This window comes from Vidua macroura, chromosome 11 (genome assembly GCF_024509145.1).
Source record: "Vidua macroura isolate BioBank_ID:100142 chromosome 11, ASM2450914v1, whole genome shotgun sequence".
Lineage (NCBI taxonomy): Eukaryota > Metazoa > Chordata > Aves > Passeriformes > Viduidae > Vidua > Vidua macroura.
In genome coordinates, this window is record NC_071581.1 from 15,382,205 (window position 1) to 15,401,867 (window position 19,663).

At 50.1% G+C, this 19,663-nt stretch overlaps 1 protein-coding gene and 1 non-coding gene across 4 annotated transcripts in view; both read right to left on the bottom strand.

Annotated features, from left to right (window-relative positions):
- Window positions 1-19,663, bottom strand: part of VAC14 (VAC14 component of PIKFYVE complex) — a 58,399-nt gene that overhangs the window by 30,778 nt on the left and 7,958 nt on the right. For all 3 annotated transcript variants that reach the window (XM_053987582.1, XM_053987583.1, XM_053987584.1), the window contains 6 exons: window positions 19,415-19,521; window positions 18,295-18,429; window positions 17,873-18,025; window positions 15,782-15,830; window positions 9,200-9,344; window positions 8,890-8,955 (listed from right to left, as the gene is read on the bottom strand). In XM_053987582.1, the coding sequence (XP_053843557.1) occupies window positions 8,890-8,955; window positions 9,200-9,344; window positions 15,782-15,830; window positions 17,873-18,025; window positions 18,295-18,429; window positions 19,415-19,521 (655 nt within the window). The remainder of the gene's footprint in view (window positions 1-8,889; window positions 8,956-9,199; window positions 9,345-15,781; window positions 15,831-17,872; window positions 18,026-18,294; window positions 18,430-19,414; window positions 19,522-19,663) is intronic.
- TRNAG-GCC (transfer RNA glycine (anticodon GCC)) lies at window positions 16,794-16,864 on the bottom strand. The gene has a single exon. It is a non-coding gene; the product is annotated as a tRNA-Gly (tRNA).

Below are 19,663 nucleotides of genomic sequence, written 5' to 3' on the forward strand. Positions count from 1 at the left end.
AGGATGTCAAGGCAGAGCTGCCATTCTGATTTCATAGCTCTTTTTTTCCAGAAGTCACCAAATTGGTCTATATATAGCACTTCTGGAGAAGTTATTACTGGGTGGGTTTTTTTTTTCCATCCTCAACCCTTCTCGAGTCTCAGGCTATTTTGGGTCCCCCTTCATTCAAATGTCCTTGGGTTGAGATATTTCATCAGCCGTCCTTGATGCTCTAAGTGCAGCAGGGCTGTGCAGAGCAAAAGAGCTGCCAAAAAGGGTCAACTGCCACATCTTTACTCCTCAACATCTGGCAGAGCACATCCCAATCACCCTCTGCCCACCAGCACAGTTATGCCAGGCTTTCCCTGTGTTCTCACAATGCATCTTTCTGAAGAGCTGCAGTTATACAGGAGTTTTAGTTTCTGAGCTAACATAGAAAACCCCTCCCCCTGGAAAAACAAAAAGCCAATTATGTATTTTTTTTTTTTTTTTTAATCATGGAAAACAAAATCCCTGAAAATCAGAAAGAGGAGCTCCTGGGTTTTTCTTTTTCACAGATATCTTAAGCTGAGTGCATTTTTGGGGCATTTTTTGGTAATTAAGGCTGATTTTCAAGCACCCAGCAGCCTCAGAGCAGGCAGTGTGGTGTCTAGGCTGTGTATGGTGTAGGGGCAGTGGCAAGGAAACAGCCTGCCACAGGCACCACAAGGCTCCAACACGCTTAGGAAGACCCTGTGCCTATAAACATGATTAAATCTCAATCCACAGCTCCCAAAGGCAGGAAAAAAAAGACAACAACTTGTACTGCTGTCCCTGAAGAATACAGCACCTCTGTGATGCTGTCAAGAATGGAAACTCACTGCCAGCGTGGGAGGACCCTGCCATCACCAGCCTTCATCCTCTTCCAGGGAGAGGAGTCTGTGGTCCCTAGCAGAGGGAAGTCCTTGGTCCTCCCTCCCTTCCTGGATTTCAAGCATCTGTAGCTCAGACAGAGTGATGCTGGCTGTGTTTTAAGTGGAGGATGTCCCTGAGCAGAGCTCAGGATGCCTGGTCTCCTGAAGCCCTATGTAGGTTTTCTAGTGGCTAACCATGTGACTCAGCTGAACTTGCAGCCTTTGAACAGGCACCAACTCGGTTCTCAGGCTCTCACAATGGGGAAATAACACCCAAAGGTTTCCAAGTCATGTTGGCTGAAACTGGCAAAGGGACTCAGGGCTTGGCTACAAGCGCTGGCAGTCAGGCAAAAGCCAGGAGTTTCATTCATGTGGTGCATTCTGCCAAACCCAACACAACCAGGAGCTGAGGCCCTGTGTGGTTGATGTACAGCATGACCTGGCCACTCATGACTGCCTTCCTGCCGTACTCACTGCTGCCCTGGTGCCCCCACCAAGCCACATCATCCAGCTTAGTTTTCACCAGCAGCTCCGACAGCTTGAGAAAAAATGACCAAGCCCCCAGGCTAGGCAAAAAACAACCCTGTTGTATCCCATAGCTTTTAGAGTCATGACTTGAGGTCAGATCCTTAATCAGCCTCTCATGAGCCCCATCTCTGAGATCCTGCTTGGGCCCAGGATGCTCTGGCCAGGGTAGCCAGGGCAGCAGTGACCAGCACCACTGGAGGGTATACATGGACCTCACAAGCTTTGGAGAGGTTAAGGAGTATCCCCTCTATGGTAGGTTACAGGCAGGAGGTGGAAAAAGCAGCATAGGCTGAATTTTGCAACTGAAAAACATGGAGGAAATAACAAGCAGGAGGGATCAGTACATGAGCATTGGGAGGAAGAGCAGGCAGCCGCAAAAACCTGGGGTTTTCCAGCCGTGGGAAAGAGGCAGGAAGCTCCAGCTCCCGCTGATTCTTCCCCGCATGCTCTGGAGAGGGTTCCCAGCTGGGGACAGAGGAAAGGCAGGAGTGCTTGGTATGCACTGCACATCCCTGTGCTGAGCAAAGCTGGAGCTGGCGGCTGGCTTTGTGCGAGCCAGGAGGCTCTAAGAAAGCAATATCCTGCCATTGCCATGGCAACGACCGGCTGCGCCAGGAGCGAGCGGGTCCCATCCGTCAGGAACCCAGTGGCCCTCGGACTGACAGCGCTGGAGCACGAGGGCCAGAGCCCTTCCCAGCTGCCAGGCAAAGGTGTGATCTTGACAGCCAACCTGGAGGATCAACCCCCATGGCATTTGCCTGATCCCAAGGGGATCACTGGGAGGGTTTCCCAGTGGTGATGAGACATAGGACAGTGTGCCCTGCTGTGGGCAAACGTGTGCCTGGTTAGTGTAAATAGAAAGGAGCAAGAGAAACAGCATCATGATGGATGGGGAGACCTGTCCAATGTCTCACGCCATTCCCAGCACAGGGATGAAGAGCAGCATGGAAGAGGACAAGCTCTGGGTGGCCAGGGAATGAGAAGCAGGTTTCCAGACAGTTATAAATAAGCAGCTATTTCTCCTCTCTGAGAATAGGCAAGATTTCTCCCTGCATTGCCTCCAGAGCACAGATTTTGAGGGCACACACAACTGTCAGCTTCTCCAGATCTAGGTCAGGTTAATTTGCTGCTTGTTCTGGTTGAATGGAGCCGAGACCAGCTCTGCTGGCGGTGGCACGGGGTGAAAGCAGCCCCTGGATGGTGTGTGCTGGATGGGATGCACCTCCCTGTGCGTGCAAAGCGATGCCTCGGTGCTCCTGCAAGAGGGAAGGCATTTGCCTCTTGTCAGAACACTGGGTTGGCCCCAGCCCAAGGCAGAGGAAGGGGAGTTGACCCCAAATGTGCTGCAGACCCCTGGGAGTGAGACTTAGTATCCCACAGCACATGATGACTACTAGGACACGAGAGCAGGCTGCAGCAGCAGTTCCTGGGACACATGAAGTGGCAAGGGTATGGACTGGCTCCTCAAGGTGTTGTCCTTGCTGGTATTTACAGATAAGCTAAGAAAAAAAGAAATAAATTAAAATGCTTGTGTGCAGCTGGGAGATGCTCCTGGGTGGCCTTGGATGTCCTAGTGGACATTAATATTCTCTGGGCAATGAAACAGGGCACTCAAGATCAGGTTATTCTTGCCAAGGAGAAGATGGGAATTCAGCTGAAGCAAGATACTACCAAGACAGAAAACAAGAACATTAAGGGCGGCAAAGCACTTCAAAGGGGCTGGGAGACTGTGGAAACCCCATGGCATTTCCAGGATGGGCAACGGAGGTGGTGGAGAGACCCAGTGGGAACAAGGAAAAGCCAAGGATGCTGCTGGGTGCTTCCTCCTTCTCCACAACACAAACACAGCCCAATTTGTTTTATATTTTTCCTCTTCCAACGCTTTTAGCCGTAGTCAGGGAAGGAGGTGAGCATGGGCAGGCAGTCCTGGAGCCAGGAGTGGCCAGGAACGAGGCTGGCTGAGCCCCAGACACATACAGTGTGAAAAGCAAACTTGCATTCCCCCCTGCCTCCACCAGCTTTAAAGACAGAAAAAGAAAAGAAAACCCACCATTAATCTTCCCACACCAATTTAACCAAACATCTTTTCAGGTCCCTGACACAGTAACTTTTATCCTCTGATCTTGCCAAGATCTATTTTTTTTTTTGCCTTCCCAGGAGAGGATGGGGAGCAGAGGGAAGGCAGAAGGTCCGGGGACTTCTCCTCTCCTCCCCACGGCAAATCCTGCCAGGTCACGCTGACACATGCTCACAGCACCAGCAAATACAGTGGGGGCAGGCACTTGGTAATAGAGCTACAGCCATCCCAAAACAAGCTGGAACCTGAAAATTCCCTGCCCACCCTCCTGCTTTGTAAATCCCTCTGTCCCTGCTGGTGGGGGTGTGAGGGCCAGGCCTGCAGCGCCCAACACTGTCACAACTCAGAGCACCCCTTTAAATGCGTTTAATTAGTGCACAGGGAGCTTAACATGCCACCTGATGCCAGTCAGGGCAGGATGCCAAGGAGGTATTTCATAGAATCATAGAGTCCCAGAATATGCTGAGTTGGAAGAGACCCACAAGGATCATGGAGTCATGGAATCCTTAAGGTTGAAAAAAAAATCTAAGACCACCGAGTCCAAACGCCACGCTCACAACCAAGCCACATCCAAGTGCCACAAGTGCTATTTCTTCATGCATTGAAGGGCAGGGAAGGATGCAACACAGGTCCAGCTGGTGGAATGGGGCTGGAACAGCCCTGGAGTATCCCTTCAGGCCATGCTGTGGGAGAATGGATGCCTGCAAACCCTTGAAACTCAACACCCGCAGTCCCAGAGCTCACGACAGGCAAAAAGTTTGCTTTTATTTGCTGTCTCCCACCCACCACCTCCCTCTGCACACAGGGAACCAGGCACCCAAAGCCAAACTCACTAAATCTTGCATCCTACATCTCCATCCCACCCTAGACCCTCTCCGAGTCAGCTTCCCAGGACAGAGATTGCCTGTCCTCCATGGCAGTCAGGTTTTCTGTGGTTTTAGTCTGCTCCATAATGCAGGAGCAGACTAATAATAATCCACAAATGCTGCAAGCACCACCTCAAGCCCAGATTGCCAGTTTACCCCAGTTCACTGTACACATAAAGTGCATATACATATGTATATGTAAGTTAGGAAATTGTGGTCTGAAACTGGGGCTAAGCCAAGAAGTTCCCTATGGATCATATTCCCCACAAAGAAACTTCCTATTTCTGCAGGATGCAGCACATAGATTATTGTTAAACCAGGTGGTCTTGAATCCACTGAGAAAGCATCACCCCACTCCTGCTTACAGGCTGCTTCCACATATGGCAAACCAAGCTAACCGCATTTTCCACTGTCCAACTGGAATTATACACATTTCTTTATACTGCATTTCAGTCCCAAGCTCACCCTCAGGGTCCCTCTTGAAAACCATTTGCCTCCTTGCTTCAGTACCTCATAGCTTTGAGTCTCCCTCCAGAGAAGCTTTACCACCAAAAAAAGTTTAAATTAAGCCAGGCATACATATATTACAGTTCTCCTCTGTGCAATCTTTAGCTTACACCCTCTGCTTTGCATCAGGTCACAATATTTTGGGTGTGGCAGATGAAAGGCCAGGAGCTGGAGGACAATGGCTCTAAACACAACAGAGCAAAGCTCCAAACCAAGCCACGTTAAGACAGCTAATTGCTTTGGCACAAGCCTTTGTTCGGCTTCATTGTACTGGGATCAGGTGTGATAGGAGAAATTCGCCAGGATTCAGTGTGACAGCAGAGCTCAGAGCAGGGCAGAGACCTGGCTTTGACACCCTGCAGCAAGACACTGCAGCAGGACATGCAAAGGAAAGAGATGACTATCAGTATACCACCATCCCAGGGTTTTCTTCTCTTCTAGTTTAATACTGGAAGCCCAAGAGAGGGCAGAACTTTTCAGCTTCTTGTGGGAAGTTGGCTTGAGGGTCATGTAGAGGTTCAAGTACACCACAGAATCACATAACGGTTTGGGTTGGAAGAGACCTTTAAAGATTATCTGGTTCCAACTCCCCTGCCATGGGCAGGGACAACTTCTGCTAGATAAGGTTGCTCAGAGCTCCATCCAATCTGAACACTTCAATGGATGGGGCAGCCACAGATTCTCTAAGCAATCTTCTCTCAGCAACCCGTGCCAGTGTCTCACCATCCTCACATGGAAGAATTTCTTCTTAGTAACTCATCTAAAGTTACTGCCCTCCAAAGTCGGTGGCAGCCAAGGCTGAGTTCACTCTCTCTAGAGAAGGTCACCAACTTTTTAGGAGACTTCTGAAGGAAGTGCTTCTGTACTCAAAGTCTTGCCCAGCCACTGGGCAGGTTTTCACGTTAGCAGAGATGAGGAAGCCGGAGTCTATCCTGCTCCACATCAGACACCAGCTCCACCTCATGCGTCATTCCTGCATGACTCAGACAAAAGTCCCAGCACAACTTTCAACCCCCAACAAGAGTGAGGGGAGCAGATAAGCAAACAGGAACATGTTCAGCCATAAAGAAACCACTCCATTGTGGAGCCAGAAAAAGGAAAACAAAACAAAGAAAGAAACCGAGTAGTATCACTGCTTCACAGTTTTCTCAGAGATGCCTCAGTTCCTGTTGTGTTCACTTCAGCTCAGTGTCTGGATCCATTCAGAATCCAGAGAACTGAGAGACTACATCCAAAGCTGCCTTTGCACCACGAACTTGCAGAAGGAGGCAATTTGAAGAACATGTCTTCTTTTCAGCAGTGCCTATCAGCAGTGGTGCCTTTAGCCTGCAGGTGAAAAGGTCCCACTCACTACTCCCAAACAGTATTTCCTAACTTTTCATCTTTCCTAACATCAGTTTTTCAACCAGAGCAGCAAGGCTCCTACAGACAAACCAAGCAGACAGTGCAGAAAAACCCACTCCCAGCAGGATCCGGTTACATCTTGTAAGGAAGTTTTCAAGCACATCAAATTTTAAGCAGGGCTTTTATAGATTGCCTTCAAAACCAGGTCTCAAACGCAGGACAGAACATCTCCCTGTCAGGAAAGCACAGGAAGCAGCATGAGGTGACGCAGTGCAGCAGCACAGCATCTGACAGCCAGGAATCCTGGATCCCAACTTGTCTACATATCAAAGGGAACTGCCTGCTTCAGCTTTGCTCCAACTTCTCTGTGCTGCCTTTGTGAATCTTAACTAGCTCTCTTGACCATTCCTTTACTGGCACAGGAGAATTGGGTAGGAAGGGGAACAGGAGAGACGGCAGAAATGACTCAGGACACTGCAGATGCATCATGAGATACTGGCCCCTGTTCAGCACAGTGGAGGTGGTGCAACACCCTGTGCTACTTGAATGACAAAAACAGGGGTGAGAACTTAAGAGGCATGGATCTGGCTCCATCCAGCGCGAGTCTTTCTTTGCTTTGAGCTTGATTATTTATGGCAAGTGCAGAGAGAGACTGAGAGCAGCTCAGCAAGACAAGACCTTAAAAATAAGGTGCCTGAGTACAGTCTTTCAGTCTGATGCACAGACTAACACTGACCCTCTGAAGCCAGATTGTCCTTTGGTGATGAGCTGGTGACAAACAACTGCTCCAGGGCACATCAGCAGAATGACAGGTAGCCTCCAAACTGTGTACAGGGGCCAGGGGAACTCTAGGCACTACAGAAGGATGTTCAACCTTGTTGGGAATAAAGATGATACTGACACTGCCGAGCCAGTTCCCTTGGGGAGGGTAGCATCACAAGAGAAAGCAGAAAAACCCTCTGAAGATGTGTGTACACCTCGTGCTACACCACGCAATGTGCACAGGCCTATCTGTAAAGAGGAGGGAGATGCTTCCTCATCACAGCTGATGTTTAGCTCACATAGGCCCCCATGCTGACCAGGTGACCCCCAGGCTATTATCCAGGAGGTTTGGGGGGGAGGGGTCACAGCCTGCAGATGACGTGGGACAATGTGACTGTGCACAGAAATACTGCACTGGCTAAGCAAGCACCCCACATCCCCTTTCCTAACAGGCACTGACATAGCAGGTTAGTTAGCTCAGAGTGTCCTCATCATTCCCAAAAATGTCCAGCTCAAAACCTCCCTACTATTTCAGTCATTTCTATTTCCTCTGCAGAAAGCAGCAAATCTGGTTGACAGCCAGATGAATGGTGGTGTTTAATGGATTGACTCGTCTATGGATTTCCTTATTAAAAAAAAAAAAGCCACCTCCAAACATTTAAATAAATAGAAGTCAGGATTAAATAAATCAGCTTAAAATTACTTTTGAGCCATTCCCAGTTATGTCACATGGAGGAAATGCACCACCAGGGTCCTTTCTTCACTGTTTTTTTTCAAATATTAATAAGCAGTGTAATTGCAACATGACTCACTGAGATCTCCTGCCAAGCTGGAGAGACTATCTGCAAGATGCAGGCTTTCTAGAGCGTTGCAAAGGCAGATGTGTGCTTGGGGACTCTTTTGGAAAGGTCTGCATTGTAAGCAGCAGGGAATGGAAAATGGCCAGGCAGTTGCTTGCCTTTGCAAGTCATTCCCTTGCTTGCTCATTCCCTTCCCTCCTCTCTTAATGACCCCCTTACACATGGGATTTATTGCAGGATTGGGGTTTGGTGCTCTGAGCATGTAAGGCACAGCATAACGTGTGATTTTTATTCCATGAGGAAGGTCTGGGATGAGAAACCAGCCAGGATAATTTGTAGTTCTGGGCAAGAGGATCCAGCTGATGGTGGAAGCTCTACCAGTACCTGGGCCAGCTGTGGGCCATGCTGCTGGCCTCCCACCCAAGCACTAAAATGCTCCAGGGAATAACTTAGAGGGGGATAAGAAACAATTACACCAAAACTGAGATGACTGGAACCAGAGAAGAAGGGTGAAGAAGCAAGACAAGGAAACAGGAAAATGGTGCAGCACCTTGGGAGGTGGGAGATGAAGAGCTCAACAGCAGAGCAAGCTGGCTCAGTTTGCTGCCTGATTATCTTTGCTCACTTCCAAGCTGAGTGGTTCCCAGTCAACCTGATGCCACTGGGTATCTACTGCAGCCCTGCCAGGCAATGCTGCTGTTGCCTTCCAAGCAGTGGGTGCTGCTTAAACACCTCAGGATTTGGAAGTGCCAGCTTGGACACAATCTCTCTTGCATCTTTACAGAGGTTGTTGCAAGGCACCTGAATTCCCACTCAACAAGGATCTTACCATGACCCCAGTCCCATGGGTGATGCCCCATCTGCCTTCCCAGGCAGGCAGAAAGGATTCTTACGAGCTGGCTTTCAAGGATCAACTCTCAGAGATGAAGGACAATGTTTATACATCAGAGAACCCCCAAGCCAGCAGGATTTTCAGCTGCACAAGTACCTGCAGACTCTGTATTGGGTCTTCTTCAGTTTGGCCAACAGGGTAGAACCCCTTGGTGCCAACACTGGCCAAGCCTCCCACCAAAAAACCCAAAGCCCAGCTAGATGTGGAGACAGTAAGCTTCCAGGATTTTTGCAGCACCTACCTCATCCGACTCATCTGAGAGGGTCCGCAGCAAGATGGGGAAGAGGCTGTCAGTGTGTCGGAACATCTGGAAGCAGAAGGATGGGTGGCATCAGTCCTACAAGCCTGGTCATGCCCAGCCACAGGACACTTGCCCTGAGGGAGGCTGCCAAGAGCTTCACCAGCATTTTCCATCTGAGCTGGAGAGCTCTTCTTCCTTAAGCTATGGGGTATCTGGCAGCCAAAGCCTTCTCAGAAAAGGCAGGTGGACACACAGGGGTGGAGCTGGTGGGAGCTGACAAGCTCAGCTGAATGCTGTGTCCCAAACTTACCTTACGAGGAGTCTTGATGTACAAGTGGTAAAGCCATTTCAGGACTGCAATTCTGGTCATCATCCCAATGGATGTATCACTAAGGTGGTAGTCCAGCACCTGAACTATTCCATCCAGGTTCAGGGTCACCTGTATCCTCTCACAGCTGAATGGAAAAAAGACAGGCTGGTTCAGTGTAACATCCAACTCATTACTCCCATGGTGGGGAAGTCTACAACACTCCAGAGGCTGCATCAAACAACCAGCTCAAACCCTCACTAGATGCAACTCACTAGATCAGGTTGCTAGTCCAGACAGGCCTTGAACATTTCCAGAAATGGGTCATCCATAACTTCTCTGTGAAACCTATGCCAGTGCCTCACCATCCTGTGAGTAAAGAGTTTCTTCCTAACATCTAACCTAAATCTCTCCTAGTTCAAAACTGTTCCCCTTTGTCCTATCACTGTCTACCTATGTAAATAGTCAATCTCCTTTCTTATAATGCTTTGGAAGGAACAGAAATCTTTGGTGCTTTGAGTGTTACCACTTTTCCCAAAGCAGCTGGTACCTACACATGGGAAGGCACCACTCTAAATGAAAACAGTAGCATGGTTGTGTGAGAAACTGGTCCATAGTACCAGATTTGGGGTTCAAAGATTAGAGATCCATAAAACATACTCAGAATCCACCTCAAGGCTGACCAGCTCAAACACCTTCAGAGAACATTAACCCATGTGTACTCAAACTCCAATCTGATGAAGACATCCAGGTTCCACTGATCCCAGTGGATTTGTGCTGAAAACTGCAGATGGTGCCCTGTCTGGCAGTGAGTTTGGGATGCAGCTCTCTGCTACAACCCTGCCTTAAGACATTCATCTTACTTCCCAAAAACCATCCCAAAAGATCAAGATAACCCTTCCTCATAAACAAGAGATGAAAGGAAGTAACTTGCTTAGTTCACCAGGACATTGTCTTGGTTAGAAATTGACAGCTGCTGCAGACTCTTACCTTTTGGTCCCCCACTCTTCCTCCCTAATAGCTGGGACCTGCATTGGGACAGGTGACCCCAACACAGAAATTGTCATGATACAGCATTTTTATGTCCTGATTGTGTTCCTGAATCTACCTGATGGTTTCCCACCTCCTTGACAGTGAGAATATGGGAAGTATCTGTCACAAGAGACTCATTTAAGGAGAGATAATGGTTAGAACCAAGATGGTTGAAGAAGACCACCAAGGGGAGGCTGCACTCAAGAGCCATGTCATGCCTCTAGTACCCAAACTATTGAATTATTCAAGGCTGGACCAGGCTCTTACCGATTTTTCCAGCGTGTACAGAGCTGCCGTGCATCTTGTTTGATAAGAAATCCTAAGGGGCAGATTTCTCACGGTATAATTTGCAAGTAGAGCTGTGGCTTAATAGGATTTGATCTTCCCCAGGACACACGTAAGGGCGAGACGAGGAGGCTGCAGCCCCTCAGAGCCCTGCGGGGATCTGACTGCTTGATCTGCCTCACGTAACAGATGCTGGGGGCTGCAAATTGCATTTCACTTTGATGTTGAAAACAACAGCTGAGGGCAAAATCTCAGACACACATAACTGAGGGGAAGGAGAGACCCAGAGCATGAGGACTTTGGGAGAGATGTCCAAGGGAGCAGCATCCCAGTTCATTTAAGCCAGCCTGAATGAACATTGTATTTTGTTTCCTACAAAACCATCTCCCGTGGCAGTTGCATAGCCTGCCATGCTCCCAGTACAGGGCTTCAGATGGAAGAGGAGAATGAAACCTTGACCTGGTAACACCTCCACACCAAATATATACATTGCCTTCACAGGATGGGGAAAAAGAAACCTCAGGCTAATGCACGTTTTCAGAAGCAAGAGGCCAAAAGGACAGCACAGAGAACTGGTGCCTGAAGCTGGGCAGTTTGGAGGTGGCTTTGATGCTGTCACATCCCACCAGCTCCATGCTGCTGTGAGATAACTGGGCAGGATGCAGGGTGCCATGGGTTGCCACAGCACTGCTGTCTGCTGATGCTGGACTTGTAACATCAAGTTGTAGAAACTTGCTTCTACAAGCATTTCCAATCTGGGTTGTGCCAAAATCAGTCGTGAAAACCCCTTTTCCATCACTGCTCGATGCAGTACCTGAGCAGAGCCTGGGTGGCTCAAGCCAAAACCCACCTGAGCAGACCCCAGGAGGTGGCTGGGAGCACCAGGCTGACCTGGAGCCAGGCACCCCTCAGCCTCACTGTGTACCACTGCCTTGTGGCTCTGCTGGGCTCAGCTCCCACGAGGAGGGATTGCAGCTGGGAAAAGCTCCTCACCGGCTACCCTCTGTATCTAGCTGCTGAAATAAACCTTTTAGGGGGGTTGCTGGTGGAGAAGCAACTCCTTTACTCACCACAAAACCCAGGCACCACCACGAAGGGAAAGAGGTCTGATGAACATGCAGAATTGGGCTAAAAACCTCCCACCAATCCTCTGGGATAGAGTGGCACCAGACTACCATGGGCTACCCCCTTTCCAGGGGTTATGGCAGCAGCTGAGCGCTGCTGCAGCTCCAGCGCCGGGCTCACAGCTCAGCCTGGCTCTCCCTAATCCCCAGGCAGGAGGGAGCGGGAGCAGCACTAATGGCATTGCGTTAATGCGATCCTCTGGGCCTGCCACGCGGGCTCCCAGCGCCGGCATCTGCGGCAGGGCAGATGTCAGATGCAATCACTTCCATCTAACCCACTACCCCAGATTCTCCTCCGGAGGATGAGCGTGGCCCTGGCACCGCCCCCGCTGTTCGCCTGTGACAGTGAGAACATGCTTTTAGGGCAAATTGAGCAATGATGGGGGCTGTGCCAGGCTCTCACCTCTGAATATTGGGAGTCTTTGCTCAAGCTCGCTGGTGGGGCAGAAGACCCATCCCACAGCACATCCCATTTCAGAAAGCACCCTTCAGCATGGGAACTGAGCTTACTTTCCCACTACACTGAACCCACAGCAATGTTTTTCACTCCATGTCCTTTATCAACCCATTTTCTCACTTCTCCCCTTTCTTCAAGGGCTTCTGCCTTCTCTCTCCTCAGCAGTTGCCTTGTCTCTGCAATGCCTGAGCTGTCATCTTTCTCCTGGCCTCCTGCCTGGCCCAGCTGCTTTCCTGACCCCATTTTCAGACAAGGTTAAGGTCCAGGCCAGGCTTTAGCCTTTAGGCAAGCCCAGCAAAATGGCCTTGCCAAGGGTGGAAATATGCAGGTTCTTTCGTTGTGGTCCAAGTCACAAGGGCAGCTCCCATACAGGCTGGCAGCTGTGCTGCTGAACGGGCTCAAGCCAGCAGGCAGGAGGTAAACAGCTCCTCTCTGCTATTGGTCCCACAAGCTGTCACTTTCTTGTCCTTCATCGCTCTCAATTCAGTGCTCTTGGCTTCCTTCTGCTTACTGCAGTTTCCAAGATCTCCCAGGGAAGTGATGAGGCCAAGGTCTAGGCAGAGGCATCCAGTCCAACAAGCTGGAGATCACTGTGACAAGGGCTGGGGCAGTGTGCCTGAGGTTCCCCTCCAGCTCACCCACTCAAGCATGAAGTGGGAGCGGCAAAGGGAATCCATCTCCTCACTCCAAGCTCGAGAGAAGGGCCAGGAAGAGCCACCCTGGACCTAAAAGCTGTGCAAAACAAGCTGCTGGAGAATGGGATTCCAAGGCAGGCTTGATGCCTTAGATTGAAACAAGCCATCATGCTGTTTTCAGCCAACCATCCCCTGGGTGCTGCAGAGCACCCAACACCATTCTTATCCTCCACCAAAGTATTCTCACCTCCATGAGCTCCCCAGCTGCACCTTCAAGGTGCATCAGGCTCTGGGCATGGGGGTACAGCAACTTCCAGCATGAGACAAGCAGCAGCTATTTTAGCTTTGTAGGAAGCACTAACTACCACATTTAAAAGCCTGGTTTAATTACAAGCTTGGGCAGTTCAGCCACGTGGCAGCCACTTGCCCTTTCTGCAGAGCAATACACAGCTTCACATGTCCATGTGTTGCTGACCACCACCTAAGGCATGAAGACCTCCTTGCCTCAGGAAGTATCACAAAGACTCTTCTTGGAGATTTCATGTCCCTTATCTAGTTTGGTGAGGGACTGTGATCCCATCAACCTTGTCTCATCATGCAGACAGCCTAACACTGACCGCTTCCAGCTGTGCCTGACTCTCTGCCCAGTAGGACCATCAGGAAGTTGTCTCAAACTGTCCAGGTTTTGTTTTGAAACACCAATGCAGTTTTAAGAGCCTAGAAGGCACTTTCCAGCTGTTTCGGTCCACTGACACAGGACAGACATCTGGATCTTCTCCTGTGGCAGCTCAGACCAACGGAAGGAAGCCCGGGCTCTGCTCCAGCAGCCACACTTCCACCTCCCCTTCCTGATCCAGGCTCACACCAGCTAACACAGCAGCAGCATGCTCAGCCAGGCCATGAGAAGGATCCAGTGCCTTTGAAATGGTTCTGGTCCACTTCCAGTGACAGTTTTTGCAGAAGCTAGAAGTGGGGCTCCCCATCTGGATGGGGAACCCCAAAATCCCTCCAGCTCTGCATAGCCAGGCTCTCCCAGCAGCCAGATTCTGTCTTGGCACAGACACAGTCTCCATCTCCTAGAGGATGCCACTAAGAAACTCCCTCCAAGTAAAGCTGGCTAATACTTGGGAAGCATTGTGGAGCATGTTTTAGGAGCAAGGGGGTTGCGCGTGTCAGTTTGTGGCCACAGGAATGTGCCCAGCATCCATGTATTGAGCAGTCAGGCCTTGTCATCTTCTTGGATGGCATCTTCCCAGAACACGGCCCTCTGCAGACACCAGGCGATGATCTCTCTGCCCCCATTGACCAAGGTCCTCCCTTTCCTACTGCAGCAGCACTGTCCCTCTGCAGCCAGCTGGGGAGGGCAGGGGAAGGGGGCGTGAGAGCTGCATGCTTGGCACTCGGCCATGCTCCCTCAGTTGATCGCTGGGGGAGGCTGGGGGAGGGGGGGAACGAACAAAAACAGAAGCAGAGTGACTTCATCTTAAAAGGCAGCTGCAACTTCCTCTGTTTGCAGGCTTTCCAGCTTTTCCCAGCAACGCAACGGCTTCCTGCAGTCCTGCCTTGACACCCAGTGGGCATTCAGCGTGCCAGCAGCTGCCGCTCTCTGGTGTGAATTATGGCTGCTAATGGCCACGGGTGCCAGCTCGCGCCTTCCTCCAGCTCCAGCGCCAAGCCAGAGAGCCTGAGCAATGCATGGAGCACCAGGCAGATATCCAGGGCTCCCTGGACAGCCACATACAGCCCTCTCCCCAGCCCGTGTCAGTCCCCCACAACAGCTGCATCGGTCAAAATGCTTCAGGTCCCAACACTGGACCAGCAGAGAGGTCACACAGGGCAGGTAAACCCCACGGTAAAGTCTGGAGTCTCATGTTGAAAAGGGCAAAGGAAGGCTTACAGAAAAGTCCCTCTGCAAAACCAGGTCTCTTAGAGATATGGAGGGTCTTGCCTTCTGTCCCAGATGGTTTTCCCTGGTGCTTGAGTTGCTGACAGAACATTTCAGCTCGAGCAGCTGTTCTCCTTCCATCTCTCAGTGACACTGGGACAAGTCATCCCAGCTTTCCCTGCTTCTGACCCTCTTCAATTTTCACTCCCTCTCTTCCTCATGTACAAGATCTTCAGCACAAAGCCATGGCTATTACTTGCCCTCCTGACTCAATGCCTCTTCTTTTTCCCCACCCGGCTTCCCAGTTCAGCCCTAGCACATCCACTTCTGCACTTGCTAAACTTCAAGGGTTGAGCAGGGTCAGGACACACCAACCACAAAAAAGCCAGGGAAAATAAACCACCATAAACCAACATTTAGGTGCCAATGAAATGACCTGTACTTCCAAGAGAGAAAAAAATTAAGGGCATCATTAAGACCAAGGAGTAGCTGGGCTGTGCAGAAATGCAAAAAAAGAACAGAGAATATAAACCATCAACTTGAAAAGCTGATGCTTGCACTGCTTTGGGATGTATTGTGATGGGCATCACGCTGGTAAGATGCAGCTAAAGCAAGGCAATCCTATTTTGGGGATCACAACAACAAATAAAAATAAGCATCAGCACAACTAAAGTGTTGGAAATCACTACCTCTGAGTAAAGGAACTGCAGGCAGCAGGAGGAAAGGAAAGCTATTAGAACAGATGGATTTGTCCCCCATTTCAGATAGCTGGATGGGAAGGAAGGTATTTGCAGGAGAGATTGTGCTGAGCACAGAACTGGTGCGGAGCTGACAAATGCCACAAAAGGCTGGCAGGAGGCCAAGAGCTGCGCAGCCCTAGGTCCAGCCCCATCGACCTGGGCTGTGGTAGGCTGCCAAGACAGCAGCATGGGACAGGGTCAGTCTCCTCAGGGAAAAAACACCTCAGTTATAAAGTCAAGACACTTTGGTGCAAATACATCAGAGAGAAGCAGTCAGCTCCTAGAGCATCCCCAGTCATCCACCCTACTGGGACCCAAAAGACCCCAACAGCCTCCCAGCCCAGCCCAGCCCCTGTCAGTCATTATCTATACTCCGAGAAGCCTTCCCTTCTTCTCAAGCCCCTCTGAAGCAACAAACAGATCCTACCTGGTTACTGTGAAGACACCACTGTTGTCACCAGATGCATCCAGAGAACCTGGGGGCAGAAAAATAGGAGACACAGCTAGTGGGGTGATGGGGAAGGTAGACAGCAGGACTGGGAGGCTGGAGAGCTGCAAAACCTTCTGCAAAGATATCACCAGTCATTGTCTGAGGGTCCAGGAACCCAAGGGATCCCTTCTGCCTGCAGTGAGGATTTCACTCTCGTCAAGCCCTTCTCTGCTGCCAGACAAGCTGGTACAGAACTGCACTTACCCAGCAAAATGCAGATGGGCACAACTTCAGACCTCTGCCCCAAACTGGGTCCTCTCCTCTGTAAGAGAGACCCAGACATATCCAGCTGATGGTTTCAACCATTCTCAAAGAAGTAGCTCAGAACTGCAGAGCTGCCTTTGACTCTCTTAATTTCAATTCCTAAATATACCACGTGCACAGTGAAGGTAGAATCCAACTCAGGACATCTCCACTTGGCCATAGCCTGACTCCATGCCAAAGCCAAGTGACTCAAACAGCATTCCAACCTCTGCTCCATGCTAAAACTGGGTCTTACAAGCACAGTGATAAAGCATTACAAGATGAACTTGACTCTTTGTGCCCCCTTGTGCCAACAGTCTCTACTCACACAAGCAACATCACCAGATCAGCACACCCAAGGAACAGAGCTGAGTTTCTCACAGAAAGGCATCATAATTTTATCTCATCCTGACTGCTTCAAGGTGCAGTTTGACACCAGAGGGGCTGAGAATAAGGCAATTAAACTTTCTGTTGATATTTTAAAGCTCTTCTGTGATGGATTATAATACAAGATATACAATACTGCTGTGCTATGACAGTAAATTTTTCTGCTTTATCTCTTCTAGTAAAAAAAACTGTACAGAGTTAGGGAATGAAAGCTTTTGAACCTTTGTTGAAGACTAAGATGCTTATTTAGACTGATATTTTGAGGTGCCTGGGTCCATGTAACAGATAAAAAACAAAAAAAGAGGAGGAAAAAACATGCTGCATTGGCCGGGAATCGAACCCGGGCCTCCCGCGTGGCAGGCGAGAATTCTACCACTGAACCACCAATGCTGCCCTGCGTTTTGCCCCTGTGCCTGCGGCCTGCTCCTGCCACCCCAACTGCTGCCCACGCCCCCACTGCCGCACGCCCTGCCCCGGCAGCGCCCCCAGCAGCTCCCAGTTTCCCTCCCTTCCACTGCTGCTGTCGGACAAGGAAATCCTTCAATCTTAATCCCACCCTCCTGCTCCCTCTCACGGCAGGATTTTCCAAAAGCCGCTGGTGGGCGTGTTACAGGAGAGCACTGGGCTGAAGGCGCAGCTTTAGAACTCAGATGAGACCTTGTGATTTAAACATTAACACATATTTCACACACCTGGACAACAAAGATGTGCTGTGCCAGAAGAAATGTTTAGTCATGCCAGGACAACAGCATCCAAGGGATGTTGGAGGGCTAACACCACTGCCGTTCCCAAGCATTGATTCATGGGCACCACTTAGTTTCTTTTCACTTGAACCCTCCTTCAGGTCTCCCATCCTACTTGCAAACTTTCACCTTTTATGTTCTGGAAATTTTAGGACTGGGACAATACCTGCAAAATGGTCTGGAGAGCACCATGAATCTGGAAAGTATCCAAAATTCTTCTCCTTTCTGTTCTCTACCCTTTCCCACCACACACATCCTCCGTGAATGTGTTGATGCTCTCCCAGGACTAACACAGCTCTCTGAGCTCTTCTTTGTGTGATGATGCCTGCTCCCAAACTAGAAATTATCTTTTTCAGGTCAACTTGATGACTAAGTTGAAGGGGAGCATGGTGAGAGGATGGGGATGCTCACTAGGGCACACTGCAGTGCAGCACCACTTGGGCTCCAGGTCAGAGCAATGACCCTCTCATGCAGCCTGCAACAAGCGTGCCTGTCTCAGCAGAGGATCATCTGTGCAACACATTTTCAAATAAAGCACAGAGGTCCCACGTACTCTGAGCTGCTTCAGGACACCAAACCAACTCAAGAACTTCTATTGAGAACATTCCCCTGACCTTCCTTACACCTCTACTGGCCCAGACCAACTGGGACTCACCGGTGGTCACTGCCTCTGGCTTGGAGAGGGACTCCTCCGAGGTGGGCTCTACTGGTATAGTCATTGATGGCTTGGCCTCATCCATTTCATCATCCTCTGGGATGACCAGCTTCATCAGGCTCTGGTTGCACACATTTGCCACCTCCTTGATGTCTGAGTGAAGGCAGTGTAAGGAACACGCAGTCCCACACGTGGGCAGGTGCCAGCCACAGAGAAGCCACTGCAGCCCCACCAGAGCTGCCCCAGCCCAGCTACTGCAAGCCCCCTCACATCCAAAGGGCCAGTGTGGGTGTTAGCACATGGTGGGAGAACTTTTCTTGGACCTGCACCCCAAGGGCAGGAAACAGGCAGTGGAACAGGCGCTTCCCTGTGGGTTGCTGCAGCAGGAATGGAATGGGAGCAGCTCTCAGTTACAAGGATACTCTTCTTGCGATCATCGTAGGAGAGACACGGCAGAACAGCAGTCAGGATCCCTGAGGAGTAAGGCAGCATCACCCGGCCAGCCAGCTGGATGAACTCCCGCATCCAGCACATGGCTGTCAGCTGGATCAGGTCATCTGGAAGACATGAGACAAGCAAAGGTGAGGGAAAGGGCAGCACTGGCTCCACAGGACAAGGACCACCTGCAAGCAAGGAGCTGCCTCTGCTCCATCCCAAGAAAAGCTCGTCTGAGACAGTTTAGTCCCAGAGGAGATCAGTGAGACCTGAACCTCCAGTGAGCGTGAAATTAAACACAATCATTAGGTTTCAGTTAACCCAGTTCAACCCATAATGCAGGTTTCCTCATTTACAAGTATTCTGTCAAGCTTCCCCATGCGTGAGGATATTTCTTCACTCACACCCAATGCAGCTGTGTGTCTGGGTCTAGCATCAGTCCTAGAGGTGGGGTTTTAACAACCTCCCTAAATTCTGGAAAAGGCACCACTGCCACGGCACTCTCCTGATGCAAGGCTGGATGTTAAGCTTAAACAGTGTAAATTCATTAATCAAGAGCAACCAATCTCAAGTCTATCTTATACTTTTCTATCTCCCAGGAAACCCACTCCCATTCAGCAACATTTAAAGAGTGCAATGGGCAGAACTTGGGAACAAGATCCTTCTCAGGAAACACATCCAGCTGCAGCTGTAACCCTCTGCCTACACAGCAGACCCAGAGGAGCTATAGTGCAGCACTGGCACAGAACCCACACACATCCTTAACACTGACCTATGCATCAAATGCCACCAGAGGTTACAGTAAGACCTTGAAGAGATCCTCCTAGAAGAGCTGGATATCCACAGGTGCCAAATATTTTTTAGGCTCCGTTTTGGAGGATGCCAGACCTGTGTTGTGGCTGGGGGATCTGCAGTACAAAAGCAGTTGTGCCAATTACAGGAGAGCTGCCTGTTCCCTCCTTTCAGTGGGATTTCCATGAACAGGGACAAAAAAAAAAGGTGAGCAGCTGAGCTGGTGAACAGCCTGCTGGAAAACTCCTGGCCTGAATCTACAGTTGGCACCACAAACCAGGAGACTGGTGCTACTGCCTGGTCCTGTGCACTCACCTGTTGCCTGGCAGTGGATCACCAGGATATTGGCCATTTCTGCAAACTTCACACTGGAGGGATTCTTCTTGATCTCCTTGAGGAATTCCCCAAGAGCCACCTCACACCTGTGGAGAGGCAGAGCATCTGGTCAGTGCTTGACCACCTTTGACAGAGCAATTAGGGAGAGCTTATGGAGATTGTCTTCTCCAGGTGCACGTGGAAGGATGCTGGTGGCACAGCCGAAGTGTTGCCACGCAGAGGCAGGGG